General features: G+C 38.0%; 4 protein-coding genes across 8 annotated transcripts; 3 read left to right on the top strand and 1 right to left on the bottom strand.

The window, feature by feature from the left end:
- Nucleotides 1-2,261: 2,261 nt before the first annotated feature.
- Nucleotides 2,262-5,569, top strand: LOC125219968 (UV-B-induced protein At3g17800, chloroplastic-like). Of its 3 annotated transcripts, XR_007176269.1 has the most exons (3): nt 2,262-2,541; nt 2,736-3,125; nt 3,218-3,537. XR_007176269.1 is itself a non-coding variant. In XM_048122068.1 (2 exons), exons 1-2 carry the CDS (start codon nt 2,438-2,440, stop codon nt 4,648-4,650), a joined length of 690 nt encoding a protein of 229 aa, XP_047978025.1. In that variant the 5' UTR covers nt 2,265-2,437; the 3' UTR covers nt 4,651-5,569. The 3 variants fall into 3 exon arrangements, 1 of the variants encoding a protein (XP_047978025.1); XM_048122068.1 differs by lacking the exons at nt 2,736-3,125; nt 3,218-3,537 and adding an exon at nt 4,065-5,569 and having other exon boundaries at nt 2,265-2,541; XR_007176270.1 differs by lacking the exon at nt 2,736-3,125 and having other exon boundaries at nt 2,429-2,541.
- Nucleotides 5,570-6,665: 1,096 nt separating this feature from the next.
- Nucleotides 6,666-8,129, top strand: LOC125219446 (quinone-oxidoreductase QR1, chloroplastic-like). Its single transcript, XM_048121421.1, has 4 exons — nt 6,666-6,788; nt 6,873-7,023; nt 7,090-7,181; nt 7,258-8,129. The coding sequence occupies exons 1-4, from the start codon at nt 6,723-6,725 to the stop codon at nt 7,960-7,962; spliced, it is 1,014 nt and encodes a 337-aa protein (XP_047977378.1). The 5' UTR covers nt 6,666-6,722; the 3' UTR covers nt 7,963-8,129.
- A 6,965-nt stretch (nt 8,130-15,094) lies between these two features.
- LOC125222693 lies at nt 15,095-18,996 on the top strand. Of its 3 annotated transcripts, none has more exons than XM_048125449.1 (5): nt 15,095-15,288; nt 15,921-16,138; nt 16,807-17,563; nt 17,737-17,814; nt 17,878-18,996. In XM_048125449.1, exons 1-5 carry the CDS (start codon nt 15,246-15,248, stop codon nt 18,513-18,515), a joined length of 1,734 nt encoding a protein of 577 aa, XP_047981406.1. In that variant the 5' UTR covers nt 15,095-15,245; the 3' UTR covers nt 18,516-18,996. The 3 variants fall into 3 exon arrangements, with proteins under 3 accessions (XP_047981406.1, XP_047981405.1, XP_047981408.1); XM_048125451.1 differs by adding an exon at nt 15,789-15,846 and having other exon boundaries at nt 15,096-15,288; nt 17,737-18,996; XM_048125448.1 differs by having other exon boundaries at nt 17,737-18,996.
- A 435-nt stretch (nt 18,997-19,431) lies between these two features.
- On the bottom strand, nt 19,432-21,976 carry LOC125223391 (GTP cyclohydrolase 1-like). The gene is made up of 2 exons (XM_048126521.1): nt 21,437-21,976; nt 19,432-20,781 (listed from the first exon to the last, which is right to left on the bottom strand). Exons 1-2 carry the CDS (start codon nt 21,615-21,617, stop codon nt 19,622-19,624), a joined length of 1,341 nt encoding a protein of 446 aa, XP_047982478.1. The 5' UTR covers nt 21,618-21,976; the 3' UTR covers nt 19,432-19,621.
- Between the last annotated feature and the right edge of the window lie 1,120 nt (nt 21,977-23,096).

The raw sequence follows: 23,096 nt of genomic DNA, 5'->3' as shown, positions 1-23,096 counted from the left end.
ACTATAAGGTTTTTTAGAGATTGAATTATTTAAATTATTATGCGAATTGGATTAGAAAATATATGAATTAATTTAATTTCATCGTACAAATTGGAGGAGAAATCAATATTTTGAATAAAGGAATAACTAATTTAAATCGGCATCGGATTGGGAATGGGAATCGCTGTGTAACTTGTTCGGCCGGCGGTGGGCACGCCTAAAACAAGTACAAATAAAAATGGCCACCATCACAGTAATTAACCTGAAAAGGAAATGGAGTTCAAATAAAATTGTAAAAAAGAAAAAAAAAAAGAAAAAAAAGGCATCTCTCCCCTGTCTCGTCTCATTCGTACAGGCCACAAAGCAGGAACCTTAGATCTGCAATGAATTGTGATTATGTGAAAAATTATGAGTTTGTAGCCATCTTTGATGCGGATTTTCAGGCGGGGCCAGATTTTCTGAAGAAAACTATACCATACTTCAAGGTAATCTTGTCACCTCGATCATGATAAATGAATTCAGAAACTAGTGTAGCAAGGAAAGAGTTAGAAATATCTATAGCGTTAAATTTGTTTCAATCATCATGATGTAACTGCATGTTATCTCATTAAGAGCTATGTAATGCTGGTAAATAAATCATAATGCATGGGGTAAATAAAGTGTGGTTTTGTAAAAAAGTGTCTGCTGTAAACTAGAATGGAGGTGTTAGGTGTCACACAGGCAGCTATGCACTGTGCTGAACTACATTTCTGTTTGCAAAATAATGAGGCAGCATGACATGATTTTAGGAGTTCAAGCCTGCTAAATGTGTCAAATATCCCAAAGTCAAGGAATTACCAAGTGAAGAAAGAAGAAAATTAGGAGAAAATATTGTAATTGAGACATTATCATTTAGTCTAGAAATAGGTTATTCTCTGGCTAAAATACATTGTATTGAATCCTATATTAAGGATGAGAATGAACACAAATAAGATATGACAGAAAGTATTCTTCTCCGATCTCTTCTCTCTATTTTCAATATGGTATCAGAGCAGGTCGCCGACTGGGTCAAATTTAACTGACCCGGCAGTATATCTGGGCCGAAACTGAAAAAATGACTGACCCAGCAGTATATCTGGGCTTAAAAATTTGGGCAAGTGGTCCAACCAATCGAAAAAAATTGGGCTATTGAGGTATATCTACCTCCTCATACAAGGCTGTTTCGAAGGCTCGAGCCATTCGGACCACACGTTATTTATTCGAGCCTAGAAGAAGAACAAGGCCACTTGTTAGATTTGGAGATTTTGTCTCTAAGTGAAGCGTGGAATAGAATAGGATTATTTATTGTTATTTTCTGAATTTATTGTTTTGTTTTATTATTATTTTTTTGGAACTTTTGAGTCGAGTGATTAATAAGCTCCGTTCCGGGTTTTCTTTGTTGGTTCTTTCCCGGGCCGTAAGTCGAACCAATCCTAGGGTCCTTAGATTATAAATAGACGCTGAAATTAATAAAAGAAGCATCGAGAATTCCCCTACTTTTCTGTCTTCTTTATTTTATCATCGCAAAGCCTAGTTATCGACGGGACTTTGCCTCCCAGGACTTCTTGCTATTGCTAACAGCATCACGGTGAGAGGAAGACTCTTAACAATTTATCAACCATCTATTCAACATGCTGAAGTATAAAGCATTGTGTTTCGATGTGTAAATATTCATCCCACAATTGCGTACAGGTTCGTTACTATATGCCTTATTTAAGGTTTTGGTCTTGCTGGTTACTATATGCCTTATTTAAGGTTTTGGTCTTGCTGTGGTGAAACTTGTTCGGATATTGTTTTTGCTGTCGTTGAAAATGGGGTGATGAGAATTGTACTTGTAGAGAGTACGAATAGTTGGAGTCATTTATACTAGTTGGGCGTAATTTATGATAGTTTTGGGCGAGATGCAGGACTATTTTCCTAAGTTAAGATCTCGATATTTACTCATCTTTAATGTAGCATGACGGATGATATACAATTAGGAATGTGATTAAATGAAAACTCAAAATATTGTACAAACTCAAAATTATGATTATGAATCATTGAAAAATATTAACAAATTAAAAAAAAACATCAATAGGAAAAACTCAATAGAATTTTAACGGTAGTCAACAAATTACAAAAAAAACATCAATAAGAAAATGTCAATAGAATTTCAACGATGGTCAATAATTGATAAATATTGGGTTGACGTTAAAATCTTGAATTTTTAAACTGCGTTAGAAATCAAATCAGTCACTTCCTTACTCGATAATCAAATAATTCGATTTGCTAAAACCACTCTAATCTCTCACTAATTCTCAAAACTCCATCACCACAAAAATCCAACCGATCAACAACCAAAATAACTTATTGTTGAATTGAATGGACTGTTGCCTCCCCTACACTAATCCACGATTCCCGACTAATACACTAATTTAGTGCTGCTGACCAGCAAGAGCAAATGCGAGTTCAGCGGCTTGAGCGGGAGGCTTTTGACCGGCGTTTGTTTCGACGATCGCGGCGGTTGCAGCTCAGCCTCGGCTCCGGTGAAGCTTGCCTCCATAGGTTGGTGCTCGCTCCATTTTTTTTGAGATATGATTTAGTAATTTTTGCAGTTTGATGATGACTCTTTTGAGATTTTGATTGTTAAGCTATTGTTGATCTTGTAGTGATAGGATTCTGTAATTGTTTGATAATTCATCTGTACTGTTTTTTTTTCCCTTTGCTGAAAGTGTTGTAAATAATTGTGACTGAACTAGGTAAATTTCGCATCATATTCTTCCAATTGAGATTGATCTCTGGTGCCCTTGAGCCAGTAGAATAAACTATAGCAACTACTTTCACGTGTGGAACTTGAGTGAAGATGATTGCTTGAGCAACAACCTTCTTCTATTGAGCAAGAATTTGGATGGTCAAATTGCAAAAAGGTGTATCTTTATATGTGGTTTCAGGTGGATGACTAATAGTAATATTTAGACGATAAACTTTAGGTCGAAGTTTGGTTGTACCAATGCTTATGCAATTTACTTTCAAGCTTCCAATGTGACAAATACTACTGTCTAATTCTGTTTATATAGCTTTTACAAGAAAAAGGGAAAAAGAAACTCAATACCATTGGATTGGAGCTTATTTCACTGTTGTAGGAATATGTAAGAGCTAGCTTTTACATTATTTTGCATCATTGTAAAGATTTTGGCAATATGCTTTTGTTTCTTTTTACTAACTGGATGGCACGTTTTAGGATAAGGACAAACTTCTTAAGAATGAATGTCATGGGCCAGCCCGAGAGTGTGCTAGTGCATCAAGTTCCTCGAAAAAACATTGGCTGGACAGGGTGTACTATTTCTGCTACTGGACATGGGGTTGTCCCGATCAAGGAATGTTGCAGATGCTGATGGCATTGCTGCGTCTGTATTGGGTTCCTCTCGATGATTGTGGGCTTCAGGTGTTGGAGGAAATAAAGTACTCCCTCCGTCCCATAAAAGTTGAGACAAAACTTTTGGGCACGGAGATTAAGAATTTATATTAAATAAATAGGAGAGATGAAAAAAGTAGAAAAGATAAGAGAGAGTAAAGTAAATGATGGAATAAAATAAGAGTGATTAGATGTTTTGTCTTTAGTTAAAAAAGGAAATGACTCAACTTTGTTGGGACGGACTAAAAAGGAATACGACTCAACTTTTATGGGACGGAGGGAGTACATCAACGTGGATTAGACAGATGGTTTTGCACGTTCATGGCATGCTTTTACTGGCAGTAGAGATATAGGATTGCTTAAATGATCAATTCTTGAAATAATAACTGTAGACCAAACCGCAGTGTTTATGCAATTTCCTACCTTTGGGCTGACCTCAGAGATGAACTGCAGGAGAATTGCAGAGTTCAGGCATCATGAATGTCGAGGATGTCATGCTTATATTCTACAAATTCTCTGAAATAGGAGTCAATTTAGTGTTACGGCATTCTAAGTGCACCTATAACCGTAGGCTAGAGATATGGCCTTCGAAAGATTGGGAATTCGAGTCTATCCATAGTTCTGAAGTTCTGCAGATGGCGAGGGAACATCTAACTGCTCTCACTGGATGCAGGGCAAAATCCAACGCCACGGACAGCTGGGCCACGACTGAGGTACAAAGGTTTCACCTTCGTGAAATGTATACTGCTTCCATCTTGTATGGATACTTCTTGAAGACTGCTTCCTTGAGTTACCAACTCGAACGGAGTCTAGACATCAGCAGCTCCCACTACGGCCTTGCTGGTCAAGGCCAGCATCCCATTTCAGAGATGTTTACTTTAGGATCCAACTACGTCGCCCATGGCCATGTCAGCAGCCCAAGATCCACCCCAGCAAGTCCAGTTTCGTATTCTCCGGGAAATAAACCTAGGAGTTTGAGATTCTACATGATGGGATTTGTCCACGAATCAGTTCAGATATGTGCAAAGCCGATGTCAATGGAGGCGGTGAATCTTCTTCAGAGACACAGCTCTGCTCTATTCGGAGATGAGGAGACGGGCATGCTTGAAAAAGATGACGTGCTTACTACCTCATTCACAAGCCTCTTGAAGCTGTTGCTTTTGGGTCCTTGCCGAGAACTTTGTGAGCGATGTATATATGCTCAAGGAAAGCTAACTACGCCCTTACTGCAGCGCCTTCTGTGCTCGTTTATTGAGTAGAAGAGGATGCTTTCTTGCTTTCATATATTGAGGTGATGTATATATTTTATGCTACACGTTAAAGACTCGATTCATATCTTACTTTTCTCTGGCTCATTAATTCTAGAATCTGCTATGCTAGTATTATTATTATTAACATAGTTTTCTGCCAGTCATTCATCAACCTCAAATTCTTTAAAAGCTCCAATGAATCTTGATTCTCCACTTAGGAAATTAATTTCCTTGATGACTTTGAATTGTTAATATGTGAAGACAACAACTACCCCTCTAAAATACATACATATCATCATCTAAACTCAAAATTCAACGCTCACAAACCATACATCACACACAATCAGTTAATCATTTCAACAAACTCCCTCAATGGCTGTGTTCCTCCTCAAGCTCATCTTCTCCCTCGTGTCCGCGCTCTCAAGCCTGCTGACACGCCTCATCTTCAACGGAGCAGCCCACGTAGTCGTGCAGATGATCCAAGTTATGAAAGTCCAAGGTGAGAGCAGCCAGCGCCTTCTAGATCAAGTCAAGGTGCTGATCACGAAATGCATGGAGATGTTGATGAACCTCATAGTCAATGCCGTCGTCTCTGTCTTCTCCTCCTCCTTCAATCTCGTCAAGGAAGGGCTGTTTTCCTCTTCGTCTGGGCTGGCTGCAGCGGTGGCTGGGTTGTTGGAGAAGTCGAAAACTTCGTTTGAAGATGCGTTGAAAGATGTACCGGAGGTGTTGGACGCGTTCACAGCGATGCTTGGCAAGATTATCGCGGATTTCGTCAACAACTGCAGTCAGGCTGTGGCTTATGTTACTGAGAATGTTTTTTAGTGACAATTCTTCATTTTTGTTGCTTCAATCAGAATAGTTGGATTAGTGATTTTTTTTTCTTGTGTACAAAAGCTACTTGAATCAGAAGTATTGTTCGTGTAAACAGTTTGAATTTTTTTTTTTTTGATAAACATAAATGGGTGAAAACGCGTTGTAACAAATTTAGTCAAACAGTTTAATTGGTTGTTGCAATGGTTCCATGATTGAGACTTTCATTAGCGTTTGCCAACACGTTTATATGCCTTAAGAAATAAGTTATCAGCTTTATTAAATGCAGGATATTGTCTGACAAGTTTTAAACAAGTTGATTCTTTGACTTGAAATGAGAAACCAGTGAATGAAAATTGCATAAGATTTACATTCAATCAAAATTATTTTGGTTCGGGCTATTCACGGCTCGAAATGATAAAAGAAACAGCTTAGGATTAAATGCGAAGGCGGATTGGGCTTTTATACGGTTTAAATGCTTTTGGGCTTACACATTTTTTTTATAATGGATTGATGGTGCGTAGGGATGATACGAAGATGGAGGATCTTATCCTTTTCAATCTAAAACTATTATCGCAGCAATAGCATACACTTATTTTCTCTACTTTTCATCTAAACAAAAACACTTCATTTTTTGCGATGCCGTAAAAATGCAATAACATTACTGGTCATATAAATATACGATATTTGGGAAAATTCTACTTCCAAATCTTTACATCTTGTACACTTAATTGATATTTCATTCTTCCTATAATAAATGTCACACTTTCCATTTTAGTTTTCTTTCGGAAAAAATTCTCTCACATTAATTATAAAATTATATTTTCTCTTACCACTCAACACACAAAATATCTACTATAAGAGGAAGAGAGTAGTGTTAAATCAGCTGTACTAGTATCTAGTAGCAGAGGTGTTTGGGCTTTAAGGTTGAAGACATCATTCTTCAAAGTTCAAACAAATAAATCGACAAAAAGTGAAATCAAGTAATCAAGTGAGAATTTTCCGCACACATTGTTGAATAATCAAGCAGGGGCAAGTTGAGACTTTTCAGAAAAAGTGAAATCGCTTACAACCACAAATACATACTAGTGCTGTGGAATTTGCCGCGAAGGCTTCAAAGAGGGCATTTCCGTCATTTCATTCAGTCAAGACCAAAGTAATCCTCCTCCGTATAAATCAACGCATCTTTGTTAATTAGTTATTCCATTAAAATATTGGCTTCTATTGTTTGTTACATACATCTAAATAATTTTTAAATTTCTTGATACATGGCTAGGAAGCTTATGCACGCACTTGTTTACGGTGGAGTCGTCGATGGAGCTGTCGGTTTGAAGGTAAATCTTCATCTCAGCTCTAACCAGTAGAATTGTGGTTTTAATTAATGTGGTAGTGAAATTTGTATATATGTTGATTTGCAGCATGTTGAAGTTCCAATTCCAAAGGCAGGAAAAGATGAAGTTGTGATCAAAGTGGAAGCAGCTAGTATAAATCCAGTTGATTGGAAGATCTACAATTTGAGATTGCTGCTGCGCCCCCTTCTTTCCAGAGCCTCCCACCCTCCCATTCCCGGTATGTTATTTATTAATTTAGATTGTCACAAAAATTACTAATTTTCAATTTTGGGTAATTGATTAGGTAACGATGTGGCCGGAGAGGTAGTCGAGGTTGGATCTGGAGTCCAAAAATTCAAGCCCGGTGATAAAGTCATTACTGTTTTGAGTGTTAACGTAAGTGCTCACAAATATAATTAAATTCACAACGATAATGTTTCCCTTTGATTAATTAATTATTTGATCAAAACAGACTGCGGGTGGCTTATCCGAGTATTGCGTGGCTAAGGAAAAAGTGACGGTTTTGAGGCCGGCGGAAGTGTCCGCCGCCGAGGGGGCGGGCCTCCCCGTCGCCGGCCTCACCGCCCTCATATCCCTCACGCAATACGCCGGCCTCAAGCTTGACCAACCCGACAGCGGCCCTCAGAAGAACATTCTGGTGACCGCCGCTTCGGGAGGGGTCGGACAATATGCCGTCCAGCTGGCAAAGCTAGGGAACGCGCACGTGACTGCCACATGCGGGTCCCGCAACTTCGACCTCGTGCGGGGCCTCGGCGCGGACGAGCTCATTGACTACAAGGCCGCGCCCGAGGGGGCCGCCTCACTTAGGAGCCCCTCGGGGAGGAAATACGACGCGGTGCTGCATTGTGCGCCCACGGTTGCGTGGTCGGTTTTCGAGCCGAACCTGGCCAAAAACGGCGTCGTAATCGATTTGATTCCGAGTGCGGGCACTAGGTGGGCTTCCACGGTGAAGAAACTGACGTTCTCGAAGAAGAAGTTGTTCACTTTCATGTTGACTCCTAATGATGATGAAGGCTTGAAGTTTCTTGTTGGATTGATGAAGGAAGGGAAGCTTAAGACGATTATTGACTCCAAGCATGCTTTGAGTAGAGGTGAAGAAGCTTGGAGTAAAGGTGTTAGTGGTCATGCAACTGGAAAGATCATTATAGAGCCATGATTTTCAGTTGACATGTTTCAATACTATAAGATTTTTTTTGTTATAAATTTGCAATTGATGTAGTACTATCTTTTTTGTTATTTTTATATATGTGTGCTAAGGACCTAAGGTATAAGTTGGTTTTGATTTCATGGGAAAATGGTATGGATTGCTCTGTTTCGTTTTAATTCCAAAAATCCACTTGAAAGCTTTAAAATAGTATAATGTCAAGCCCTATAAATATTGGGTACAACTCGACATTTTAGTGAAAAGTAATCCAAGAGCCACATTTGATATTGCAATTGAACAAAAATAAGAAAAACAATTTAATAAAAGTTGTCAAAGAGGCAATTTAAATATAATCCAATAACCACATTTGATATATATCTTCAAATCGATATTGCAATTACACGCGGGAAAAGATTGAAGAAAAAGTGAACTAGTTCAAGTTGGGTAAACATCCATCCGATACGAATGTGAGAATATATAGTTGCTCGTTCAGTCCGTAGGGGCTTGTCTGGCGTTGCCTATGGTTGTTCGGGGTCAACTTCAAAAAAGACGATCATTTATTCAGTTTCTATCATATCCTCCGCAACATTCCTAGTTTGATATATCATCAAATCATAATCATACCAATGGTGATTTTATAATATGCCGGGATAATATTATCGACATACTATTGTCTCAACTCTATTAGTTCTCCCGTTTGTTTCTATTTTGACCTTGGAACACTTCTCTAGAATTCATTAATGACTATACATGATGTGGATCTACTTCTTACTAATAATATAGGTGATTATTTCCTTGGTATATATCATGTCATATACTACGGGAACAGATTCTCTGCTCATAGATAGTGGATGCAATAATAGGGGAGCACTACGGTGACACCATAATTATAATGACAATCTAACACCATTATAAGCCATCTGATCTTTTAAGTGGATGGATGAGATTGAATTGTAGAAATAGAGTCCGGATTGCTTGCCTGCTAACAGAATATTGCTTGTGTGGCTATTTTAGTCATTTTGCCATCAAAGAAACTGCTACAGGATTTGAATATGCCGTGTATTTTGCACATTGATTCAGAATTTCTCTCTCCCAAGTTTCTTTCTCCCCTATTATCCAATAATCACACCGCTCCCTCAATCCAAAAAACCTAGGAATAAATCTCCATTTAATCAGCGCTCTTCCACTGTTTTCTCCGCCACCAGTTCTCGATTCCATCGTCGCCGCCGGTTCTCGATTCCACCAGTTTTCTCTATCGATTGCAGCAATTAACAACCTCTATCTCATTGTTTCTCATTGCGTCTTGTGAATGGTGGTGATGTCTGCTATTCATAGCTCCTCCTCCGACGCTCTTGATTCCTGCTCCGGCACGACAGATTGGGTAATTCTTTTGATTTGGTTTTGCTTCTGAGTGTAATTGTTGTGTATTTTCCATATTGTTTGGTTTGGTATATATTGATTTCGAGTTTAATTACTATATTGATTTGAGTTTTGCTTTGTTTGGGTTTGTTTTGAATAGATTCGAATTGCTTGTTTCAAGTTGGATAAATACTTGTGTGTGACCATATATCTGCTTGCCACTACAATTGCTTCTATTTTAGGATATATTTGCTTACTACATTGCAATAGTTTTGGTCGTTGAATACGGGACTTGCTGATTAGAATGGTTAAAAAAACTATGTCGAATTGCTTGGTACAAGTTTGAAAAATGCGTGTGTATTACCATTTATTTGCTTGCTACTTCAATTGCTTATGTTGAATTGTATATCTGCTTACTACATATCTACTTGTTGCTTTACATACTCAAGAATGAGCATTCAGTCCAATAGTTTTGGTCGTTGAACATAGGACTCACTAATTAGAATGGTTAGAAAAAGGATTTCAGATTGCTTGCCACTAGTATGAAAAGTGCTTATGTAATTCCATATATATGCTTGCTAGTCCAATTCCTTATGTTATATCTTATATCTGTTTACTACGTACGATATGCTTGCTGCTTGTCAAATGAGCAGACATACTAATAGTTTCGATTTATTCAATACAGGGCGCGCGCTTATTACGATGGTTAGAAAAAGGAAGGCAAATGATGATCCTGCAGAAGAGGACTATAGGAAGCGAATTATGTTTATCATTAGCAGAAGAGCACTATAGAAAGCGAATTATGTTTATCATTAGCACATTGTGATTTAGAACATTAAGCACACATACGAGATCAATAATTAATATAAGCAAGTTCTGACGCACACACAAGCAAATCATCAAATGTAACCAAGCGAAATTGTAGTTTCAAAATCAATTGCGAATAAAATGACTCACAAATCGAAGTTCATTATGGAAATCAAGCAAAATGTGATGCATAATTATTGTTGAATTATTACACCACAACAAGCAAGCAATATAATATATAATCAAAAAATACAAAATCTGTAATCAATCAATATAATATATTTAATCAAGCTATCTGACATATGAAATGAGTAATACAAACAATCAATCACTAAATTAAAGTAAGTCACTTATTGCTTGACTAATAATGGTAAATTGCATGATGATGGATTATTAACTGCTTACTTGCACGTACAAATTATAGTTTGATGAATTGCTTGTTTAGTGTTTGGGAATTGCTTGCACTCCCTTATTTGGATCATTTCAAAGTGTTTTCTTATTGCTTACGGACAAATGCTACGAAAAGCTAAAACTAATGTGCTTGCCTTGAAATGGAGCTTAAAAGAGATCAACATAGACAATGAAATGTACGTTATGTGACACATGAAGACGTACATGGGGATTAAGGTAAAAGATTGGAACTGTGACCTTAATAATAAGCAGTCCAAGGCGTTCCAGTTGCTATGTGCAAAATACTGTCAAGCTATGGTTTACAGTACTGAGAACACGTTGTGGATAAAATGATGAGTACAACAATCTAGAAATCAATCTGAAGATCAAATTTTTTTTTATCATAATGGAGGACCAAAACATGACACTGGTTCGGGTGATGACAGTACTGGTTTAAAGAGCCATTCTGGTGGAGATAAAGGTGATGGCACTAGCAAAGTTTAATGCATTGTGTGGCAGAAGTGAAGCATATATAAATTTAAAATGTGGGACATTTGTAAAGATCAAGTAGACCTTCTTTTATTATAAAGCAATAATAAACACATTTGTATCCAATATGCTATTCATATTCTGTAACACACTAAAATATGCAATATGAAGTTAAAATTAAATGTAGCCTGCATCAATTATGAACAATGTCGATTCAATACAAAAAGTAAAATTTGATATGAAACAATAAAAGAAATGTATTACAACAAATGCAAAAGTAAACAAGTTACATGTTATCTTGAGTAAATAGGGAACATTTCAAAACAACCGGCCAAGTCAAAAAAATAAAACTCCATAATTTGAACGAAGCAATACTGAAACAAGGGTTGACTTTAGTTTGTCGGAGCATTCCAGCACACAAGTCACTGCGTCGCATATGAAATAAATAACATCAGGTAATTAATAATGCAAAATAGCATGTATGGAACATTACTCAAGAATATCATGGTGAATTGACAGATAATAAGCAATTTCTATCAAAGGGGAAAGCAATACGACAAATGTAGTCAAGCAAAAAAGCAATGCACAAAATCATATCTACTATCTATTACTAACAAGCAATAAAGTATTAAAAGCAATGCAATCGAACGTCTATTATTATTTTGAGGAATATAATGAGGAATAAGGAAGCTCTAATACTGCCATGCAATGTCAGACCCATAAGCAAGCAACATAACATATTTAACCAAGCAATCTGATGTATTAAATCTCTATGGCGTAGCACAACAACTCATGCTCTAAATTACAGTAACACATTTGTGACTGAACTTTATGAGATTTAATTACAAACTCATAAATCTCATTTTCAAGTGAATAACTTCAGAAAATTCCTTAAATTGGGCATCAAAATCACATGGGGAGATACGAATTCAGGAGTTCACATAACAAATTCATAAAATTGAATTCACATATCAAATTCATGAATTGAATTCCCATATAAGCAAACTTTAAATACATAATAACATGATTACATTATCGAATTGATTAAATCGAATCACATATTAAAATCAGCAAATTGTAAATACACGATTACAGATGATTAATAGGGGGTTCACTCATGCTACACGATTAGAAGTGATTCTTACCGTCTGCAAAACCAGTGAAATGGACATCAGCGAGAACATTATTCTCCATGGATTAAAGGATTATTGAAGATTGCAGGAAGAATTACAGAGATTCAATATCTCCCAAAATTGAAAAAACAGATTGAAAGTACCATAGACGATTGAACGAATTATAGATTTGAAAATAGCACTGGCGATTTTGCATGAAGATTTGATTAGATTAATGATTAAGATTGAAGAAAGTGAGGAGTAAAATAACGTGATTTACTCTTGGAGAGAAACCGAAGGAAATGGATTTACAATTATAGCCTTTTGTACTTTTTTAGTTTTTATTTTAATAAAAGTGAGACTGCCACGTGGTAGAGTAAGGATGAATCTGGTCTTGAATCTAACGGTTTGAATTGGTAGTACATTGTCACTCTATATAGTGTTGTCATTTTAGCATTTCCCTGCAATAATATATAGTGCTCCGTACATACAGTTCTTATGTCCATAGACCATAAGGATAAGAAGGAAAGGAAAAGGGAGGGCAAATTGACAAATAAATTATGAAGAAGAGGCAAATTTTAGTTTGTTCTATATTTTTTAAAAGTGGAATGATAAATCACCAAATTTTAGAATTTTGCAATTATATTATATTCCTACATTTTTATACTGTTAAAACCTGCGATAATGTGGTAACAAGATTTATTTACGTGGGATAAATGGGCAGTGGAATAACGACTTCGTATAGTTTATCTAGAAACGACATTTAGTGTGCAAATCCATATAGGTAAATAAATTAGGGCAGCAATCCTTCACTTACGCATTTCCCTTTCTTCCTTCATTGAAATTTTGCAATCCAATTACTACTTCGAAGTACAAATTTCCAAATTCTTGCTCGTAGTTTATTTCTTCTTCTTCTTCTTCTTGATTTTTGTCGTTGGATAGTTTTGACCTTTCTCATCTTCATAATGTCAACCTCCTCGTCTTCGTAATGTCAACTCTTTGTCTCACAAAGCATGAGCAAATGTGAACCCATAAATTTGAAGCACGAGCAAACGTGAACCCATAAATTTGATGATGAATAGAATCACACTCCAAGATGTGGACCGATACGCGATTTTCTGGATGTAATGAGGGTTAGCTTCCCCTAAATGGGTAAATGATTCACTAAGTTATACAAAAAGAATACCATTTTTGACCCTATGCCGTCTCAGTATACATGCCCATATTATATACTCGACTAAGATAATTATAAAATTTCAAAACTTGATGATTTTTCATTCAAATTATAAAAAAGTATAAAATAAATCATAATTTAATTGTTACGGGTGTAGCTCATTCTCATAGGATTCGTGTTTTGTTATAAACAATACCGAGTAATGATGTAGAATCGTTATAACTCATATTTGCAAATGAAGTAATATACGGTGCCACAATAAATGTTTTGATCATATAATTTATTTTTAAATTAACTATATACATGATACATCATAAATATGGAGTACAAGAGACTACATTAGAGCATCTCTAATAGCGCCTAGCCCACCGGCTAGCCGATTCGCGTCGCTAGCCGGTCGGCTAGTCGAACTATTGGAATCAGCCAGCGCAAAATCAGCGAGAGAATAGGCGAGCACACGCCGATTTGCGAGCGCTGGCCGCCATTGTGGCGTGCCGATCGACGAGCGATCGGCCAACGCTATTTTTTATTTTTTATTTTTTTAAAATTTTTGAAAAACTATATAAACGCGATTTTAATTTCATTTTCATTTGCACCACTTGTTTTCACAAGTTTTCTCTCTCTAAATTTCTATACAAGAGCAACATCGAGCGATGAGTAACACAGGTGGTAGCAGTGGTGGTAGTGGTGGTAGTGGTGGGGATGCTTGAGGAGTACGAACGGCGGATGAACGAGGCTATGGAGGCCTACATGAACCGCGAGATAGAGCGGTACATGCAAAGGGTCGAACAGCAGGCGGTACCTCGCCCTCGACCCGTTGTCCACCACCAAGCAGTGATTGATCGAGATCACGTAGCTGCACATCAGCGGCTATATGACGACTACTTCGCTCCGGACCCGCGGTTTTCCGGTAACATGTTCAGGCGGCGTTTTAGAATGCGCAGGGAGTTGTTTATGCGTATCGTTGACGCTCGTGGAGCGTCGATATCTGTATTTCGGACCCGGCTATTCAGGCACGATGCGGCTGGAGGCGCGAGACCCTCGGCCGGTGAGTCGACGGCCCTGGAATTCAAAATGTGCACGGCGGCAATCTTTTTTCTTTATTATGTAACTTTTTTTTTTAAATGAATGTACTTTTTAAAAATGAAATGAATGAATTTTCCCGTATATGTCTCGTAAATTTAATTCCGTAATTTATCGTAAATTTAATTCCGTAAATGTAGTTGTTTTTGAATTATTTTTATTGCGGCTAGCCTTATTTGATTAAAATGCTTGATGTGGCAGGTGAAATTTTAGTGCTTAATGACATGAGAGAGAGAGAGGCTGACCTATGACTGGCCTATTGCCACTGGAGATGCTCTTATTATTCGTCCCGATTATAAAACAATAATGTTACATGTGATGTATGTAATGACAACAACCGTTATTCTCATACCGGAACTAATCCGACAAGTTTTAGTTCGCATTTGAATAAAATTTGAGTGCAGATACGTATAATAGTTGTATGCAAGGAAAATAAATCTATAATTATTTGCATTTGTATAAATTTTTTAAAAATAATTTTGTAATTTGTACTCAAATAAAAAAATGAAATTATAGTATTAATGATTTAATGTAATCTTATACTACTCCCTTCGTTTCATTACGAATGTATTTTTCTAATTAATGAATGAAGTGGAGAAAGAAGTCCTCCATGAATTAGATGAGCTGAATTTGAAAGCGAGAGGCTAAATTGTTTACTCCATTTTACACCCCAAACCACGATTCTCTCTCATGCCTCTTTCTCTCACATCATTCTATAAATACAAGCCTCCCCTCAACTCTCTTCTCTTCTCTCTTTGGGGTTTCCTTAGAGGCGGCCCCTTCTCAGAAAAACGAAAAAAAAAAGTTTAAATCTTGAAAATTCTCCCAGGATCACCAACTTAACACACTTATTAGTAGCAGAAATCACCACATATTTGTTTATGCTTATTTGTTTATACACAAACAATTCGCAGAGAACGACAGGTATGGGATGAGAGAATTCCTTCCTCTGATTTCTCTTCTTCTATCATCTTCTCTCTCTCTTTTTTTAAACCAACTCTCTCAACTAGCTTTCTCGATTCATATTTCTAGTTTTCAATGTGGCTAATCGTCACCTTTTTTGTTCAAATGTACAGCCGATCATGAGCTGTCCTGTCTTCTTTTTCAATCAGTTTGTTCAACTTTTAGATTAGTATTTTTTTTATATATTTATGGACTGATTTGATCTGCATTTAGTGCCTGATTATCGTTTCCAAAAATATCAACACACTTGCGACTAAAATTCGCAAAATAATTATTGATTGAGATGGAATTCTAGGGTTGGAATTGAAGAGTCTACATTTAGTGTGCTACAACGTTTTTGTTATTTGTGGTTTTTGAATTTGGATAGTTATGGCGTTATTGATAGAGTTTTGCGTCATCGGAAGGTTTCTGATGCATTTATGTTATGCTATGTTTGGTTGAAATTTAGGAATTTTTTTCAGGTGATCTTCTGATGTAAACTGGCATTGTTATTGGAGTTGAAATCAGTTGATCATAATGGTTATTTTAAGTATCTGCGCAGTCTTGTTTCGTTGTCCAGCAATATCTGTTGCTGAATTTTGGATGTTTGGCAGTGAGGGAGTGCCGGGACACTGGAAATGAGTTTAAGGACATGGTGCTTCGGCAGCATAGTTCTATCTGGTCGGCTCCTGCATTGGCAAGTTCTGGCCAGAAAATAGGAAATCTTTACTTGCTGTTTTCGTCAATTGCAATGTCTCGCTGTTTTCCCTTTCCGCCGCCTGGATATGAGTTGAAGGGTAGACCTTTCGATGATGTGGATGTGATCATAAAGGTTTGTAGTTTGTGTGGATGATCTGATCAAGTAGCTGTATGTTTAACAATATATTTGAATTTTAACTTTTGAATGATGTTTATTTGTTGAGATGCAGTGATTGAAGTTTCTTTTGGAACAATGTGAGGGTCTTGACATAGTGTTGTTACCATTGAATCTAGAGTAAGCTAGTTGGCATGATTTATTCACAGCTCAGTGGAATAGATTAGACAGCTATGAACTTTTATAGTTTGAGGAAATTAGGGATCATAGTTGGGATTATTTATGGTGAAGCATTTAAGATGCCAACTATAGCAAACTAAAAAGATGCAAGTTTATTCGGAAATAAGTAATTCCTCGGTTTGGGGATTCCCTACGTCCTTATGTTTCGCTATCTGTCTGTTCTGTATATATATTTGGTCTCAGTCTGTTGAAAGTTCCATGAAACATAATGGTTAGATGTTTTGGGGAATGTGTTAGACCTTATTGAAATATTTCATCAATTTTTCTTATATTTTGGGATTTTTTTTCCAGCTTCTCTTAAAACACTAAAATATATAGAATTTTAGTTAGAAATCATTGGACTCCTTGATTATATTTATATAAAAATCGCCTTTCAACTTCAGTTCTTGTTTCATTATAAGTTACTTGCTGTTTTCTTTAAAGTGCTATCACGTAAATCCTCACAGGAGAAAGAAAAGCACAAGAAGCACAAGGATAAGAGGGAGAAGAATGATACGAAAGAAAAAAGTGAAAGAAAGAAAAAGGAGAGAGGCGGAGAGAAACACAGAGACAAGAGGGATAAGAAACGAAAGCGGGAGAAAGACAGAGACAAAAAGGATAACAATAAAGATAAAGAAAAGAAAGTAGGGCCCTTGGAGAGCCAAAATGATCATGAGCCTGTTCCAGATGCTGCCCCCGAATTGGGAAATCGAGTTAAAAATGACGGATCAATGGGTGTCCAAACGGTTCAGAAAGTCACAATTTTGGAAAGGCAAAAGACCAACTTGTCGGATAAGGTGCAAGAGAATGGTAATGGCAGGTTGGGTATTAAGGATCTGAGAGATCGCAGCAGAATGGCTAATTGTCAAAGTTTCCAAGTTGATTCAAGGAGTTTGGGAAGTGGCGGGAATAGTTATGGAGAAAATCAAATTAAGGTTGAGGAGGGAAAGGAAAGGAATGGATACGGCTGCGGGATTGGCACAGGTGAAGGGGGTACTAGCATGAATGCAGATCAAAATAAGAATGTGAAAGCAGAGGACAAGAAAGGGAAAGAGGAGAATAAAAGAGAGTTAACTGGGTTTAGGAATTGCGAGGTCAAGGAAAATACAAGTAATCTTAATCTTCTAGATTTTCACTCTAAATTTCCCTCAGATCTTCTGAAGGAGAACAATGACTGCCAGGGAAAGCTTCCAAAACTGAAGGAGTTGAATGGCTTCTTACATGGTGAGTTCTTTCCTCTTTTGGACATGCGAAAGTCTCTTTCTTTGTGTTTTTGCAGTGATTGATAGGTACGAAATAACTTTCCTGAATTGCTTTACATAAATATTCTTGTGTGCAAGTTTGTTTCTATAGGATGTTTGTTGTGCTTTTACCTAATACTTTTTATGCTCTCTTAGCCAAAGACAGTGGAGTTCGACTCAATAATATTTCCAGGCATGCCATCGCGTCTGATCAAGTTGATCAAACCGGAACTGGTATTCGTCCTTGTCAAGATACTAATAACATAGGAGTGGTGGGTAAAAGAGCTGTTATTACAGATGAGAAGAAGGTGAATGGCAAGCTTTCATCCCCTCAATCGGTGATTGATAACGTAAGGAATATTGGACCTTGCCAGACCTCAGCTGATAACAGAATAACAGAGAATGGTAGGGTTCATATTAATTCTCATGTTGTGAGTAATGGCGTTATCTCCCCTCACATTGTCCGTATACAAAGAAAGATGGAACCATGCCAGACTAGCAAGAATGTTGCAATGGCCAAGCAGATCAATAGCAGTTTTGACCAAAAAGTTCCATTCTCACTTCCACACGTGGCGATTGGAGGAAAACTGGCTGTGCAAGCGCTAGATGCTAGCCATATGAGGATGCATACAAATGAGTTGAGGATCAGTGGTTCTTTAGAAGGTAAGAAGCACTCTTCATCAAGAAAGCTGAAGGTCACCACCACCACCAACACTAAGCTTCCTCACCCTGATGTGAAATACTTGAGCCAGATACTTACTGTTCCTGAGGTAGAATGGCCACAAAGCGATGACCAAGAATGGCTGTTTGACCGCCAAGATTCAGAAACAAAGAGGCCCAAATTAGCATCCCCGGATACGAAACATGTCTGGTCAGAAGCCATACATTTGAAGGCTTCAGATGTCACCGTGTTGCCATATGTCATTCCTTACTAGATGGGATCAAGAAAATTTGCTTTTTTTGATCACCTCAAATTGGCAAAGAGAGAGCATCTGCACTGCACCGGGTTTTGGGTAGAGTTGCGTTCGTGGTTTCTTCTGCGCTGTTAACTGCTAATGTTAGGTGAAGATGGGCAGCAGTGTTGCCATATCTGACATGCTACATCTGCATAGAGAGATCCAAGTGCCCATTTCCAGACACTCATGTTCCTGAATCTTGGTTGTGGGAGGGAGCTCTATTTGCTGTGAATTCTTGGCAGAAGCGGGTTAAGAGGAGCTATCGATGGAGCAGTGGTGGAGTTTAAGCGAAGAACAGTGCCAGCTGGACGGTGAGGAAACTGGAGCTACCTCCGCAGGCCACCGGTAATTAGTAGGGCCAATACATAATACATGTAATTTATCAATATGGTTAGAAAACAGCTATGTGATGATCGCTTGTTGATTGTTGTGCTAATAGGTTTTAGCCATGATTTCCCAAGTTTCCCGTTGCCCCACTCTTGGCAAATCACAACCGGAAATAAAATAAATACTAGTATAGAAAATCATTGATAAATAATGAAGATATGAAAATAATTATAGCAATATTCCTGACATACCGAAATTAAATCGCTAAAATGGAAAAAGAAAATACAACTGTTGCATGTTACTAAAACTAAAAAAGAATAAGTAATAATCACAATAAACTGAAAGTGGAAATTTGCTAATCAAAACATTACTTCTAATAACATCCTCGGTCCTGGGACTGCTTAAAATCTTTGAGCACTGAAAAATTGATTAGTTAAAATATCCTCAAGCACTATTCAAATTCTTTGAATACTAAAAAAATGATTACTTACAGTCACACACTTTTATCATATTTTATTAATTTTTAATTTTTTGTATGTAATTTCAATAAAATTAATTTACGAGTAGATAAGAAAAACAAAAATTTCATTAACCAGAGGCATGTCAAAACATTTTAGCAGGCAAATTCTTGCTACAGGCTGGGAGTAAAGAGAGATACAGATTGCTTAGAGAGAGAGAGAGGGAGAACTGCTCTCAAGAAAAATGGAAAAATGGTATATAGACTAAAAACACTTTTCTAATGCAAATCAAGAACACCATCAAGCTGAACTCGGAATTATCTGCAAAAATTTGGCCCTCGCTGTTGGATCAGTGGAGAATCGACCAAGTACAGCAATGGTGGCAGTGCTGCTTCCTAGCTTCTCGATCCCTCGAGATATCATACAAGTATGACTAGCTTCAACGACCACGATCACGTCTTCGCCTAAGATCGAAGAAGCTACCTCGGCCACCTGTCTGGTTAGCCTCTCCTGCACCTGCAGTTTGAACCCATAGAACTGCACCACTGACTGCAGAAGCGATTTCCCCACGTTGCTGATGATGCGGCTCGAGCTGTAATAACCTATGTGCACAACGCCGTGGAACGGGAGCAGATGGTGCTCGCATTGTGACCAGAATGGCAGGTTCAGCTCGGAGCAGATGTGGCTGAAATCTCTGGGCGGTGTTAGAGACGTTTCCCTCTTGCTACCGCGTACGAACCCATTGAGCTTCATGTCCACATTTGAGTTCTTGAAGTTCATCAGCCAGTTGATGAATCGAGCCGGGGTGTCCACCAGATCCTCTCTCAACGGGTCCTCGCCCAGGGCATACAGGATTGAGGAAACTGCGGCGAGCAGAGACGGGTCTGATGCAGCCATCTTGCAGATGGTTCGAGAAGGGCACCAGGAATTTTCGAGCGAGCCTCTGGAATGGGCATCATCTGCAGTTAGGCCTCTGAATCTGAGAAGGCCAAGGAAATCGGTCCAGATACCGGCCTTCTCATCGTCAAACGCTCCTGATCCTGACATAACTGATAACTTCACACATCCTTGGTGATTGGGGTCGAATAGGGCGGTCTGGAAGTTCGGGAAATGGATGTGGGAGCACTGGAGAACGACAGCAACGCCCGTTGGCTTGATACTGTGCTGCAGAGCTGCGCAGATTTCATTGGCCAGTCGCTGTGGATCTTGAAGGCGCTTGGCGAAGACTTCAGCAACCCGAGAAAGCTTGCTCAGCCCCACAACACGGTGGCCAGATGGGATGTAACCAACGTGACACTTGACCTGGAAAGGAAGCAAGCAAGACTCGCAATACGAGAAGAGATCAAGATCCCGTACAATGACAAGCCCGCCTGCTCCGCCAGCAGAACCAACACTGCTTTCCAACCCAGACTCAGGAAATAAAGCGCCGCTGACAATGTCTTTCACATTCTGATGATAGCCTGGACATGAATCAGAAAGCGAGGATTGTGTTAAAAACAAGAAACATACACGATAAATTGTTTTTGAATCCAATAACAACGGTCACATCTTCAAAATGAGTTTTCAAGATCAACTCCATGAACACTACCTAGACCAAGAGAGCAAAAGTCTAAGAGATGTGCATCAAAGAAAGTGATCCAAAATCAGCTGCAGACAATGATGGCTGCAGCAATTCCATATAAAAGTAACCTTAGATCAAACAAACCGTATGTATTGTAATTATGGTTTCTCAATTTGATTTCGAAAGCAAATTAACTTGATGGATCACATCCAAGCCAAAATGAGCAGGGGTCTGTAATTAGCCACACATAAATATACTTGAATCAAATTTTGCTTGAATTTCATCCTAGAATCAATAATCTTAATACAATCACCTATACTATTACAATTAACCTTAGTGACTTCATTACTCAACAAATATGAGTTCTACTCCCACCAATACCTCTTGTGCAAAACACATGCTGCCAACTACTAGTAAAACAGATTCAAAGCTCATTCTTCCACATGAAAATCCAGTTCTTTCAATTTTCCACAGTCACAAAGAAAAATACAAATTCCAAAAGGAAACTAGTCTAAGTAGAAAAGAATAGATGCAAGAGAGCAATGAAGATTCACCTCGAGTCCCATCTATGAGGGCCTTGGCCACACGAAGAGGCGTCTTACGAAGACCTTCGCGATTGATATCCTCACCCAAGCCCAGCAACAACACTCTCACAGCATCCTCAATGGCCACAGACCCAACACTCACTCCATTCTCTATTCCCACGTTGTAATGACATTCATCTAAAACGCCCATTGACAGTTAAAAACGAATACGACAACAAATTACCCAAACCCACCTCAAAACTCGAGATTCAACCAACAGCAGTTCAGATTCAACCCAAAGATGCAGCTTTTGAGCAACAAGATTCAAACTTTAGCGCACCCCAGATCAGAACAGTGACCAAAACAGAAATGGGTCCTCCTAATTGAAAAAGAAAACGGTCATACAAAAAACCCACCTACAGAAAGAAAGGGAGAGAAGTGGAGGGCAACCACGGAGAGGGGATGAAGAAGAGGTGATGAGGGATCAGGGATATGTGCTTGCGAATTGTTGAAAGCACTATGTGTGTTGTTGTGTGTATATATTTAGAAGGAAATAAATAACAATAAAATTGTAGGGTTGCGGTTAAGCGTTGGAATGTGGGCGTAGGGAGTGTCCTGTTTTACCCTTTTCTCCGAAAATGAAAAGGTTTCATAGATTTGATGGTGACGTTGCTTTATACCACCGCCGCTACAAGGAAAATGCAACGATTTTATTTATAAAAAAAGCATACATATTTATTTTTTTTTTAAAAAACATTCCAAACCAAAAAAATGATTCAAACAAGTACATGTTATGTCTTGAATCTCTATAGTTTGCCGCTAGTTCGACGATAATACATGCGTTATAATTTAAAAAAAAAATCGTATATATAGAATTTGCAACGAGCCGTATATATATAGAGTTTGCAACGAGCCGTATATATAGAGTTTTAAAAAAAATAAAAAATCGGAACGTCCGCCGGGACATTCGTCGTGGCACCGCAATGGCGGACGTCCTGACGTACGTCATCGAAAAGCCGCGGATCTGCGGTGTCCCCAAGCGACGTCTGCGTCCGCCTCCCGCACGCCTAATGGCGGACGTCCGGTATGTCGGTCCGACGTCCGCCGGGACGTCCGCCATTGTTGATGCTCTCAAGAAGTTAATTGGGGCTGAATTAAATTAGGACTTTAATCAATTTTTAGTTAAATATTTTTCAACTAGAGTTTACACTATAGTAAAAAATAAAAACCTTCTGAATTTTTATGCTTATTACAAGTAGATGAGAGATTAGATTTGGAGCAAGTTTATGACAAATTTATATGATGAATGATCTGAGAACATCTATTCATTACTTTATATACTTTGAGAGTGAGTGTGTATTTTACACACTTTGAGAGTAGGTGATAAACACACTTCAAAATATTTGTGATTGTGAGTGCATGTTTTCTAGATGATCAACAAGCTGGTAATGAAAGTGGTCTAAGAGCACTCCCAATGGTTTGGGGATAAACTCTTTTATTTCTCCCTAACTCCTGCCACATCAGCGCCACATCAAGCACCAAAATTTATCCTCGCTTTTTAGCCAACTTTTAGCCAACCTCTCGCAATGGTTTCTCCCTTATTTCTCCCTAACTCAACATTTCATTTTTACATCATCACTAATTTAATTGTTTTATTTTTATATATAATAAAAAGCTAGCTTATTTAATT

This window comes from Salvia hispanica, chromosome 4 (assembly GCF_023119035.1).
Source record: "Salvia hispanica cultivar TCC Black 2014 chromosome 4, UniMelb_Shisp_WGS_1.0, whole genome shotgun sequence".
NCBI lineage: Eukaryota > Viridiplantae > Streptophyta > Magnoliopsida > Lamiales > Lamiaceae > Salvia > Salvia hispanica.
This window is presented reverse-complemented; position numbering and strand designations above follow the sequence as displayed.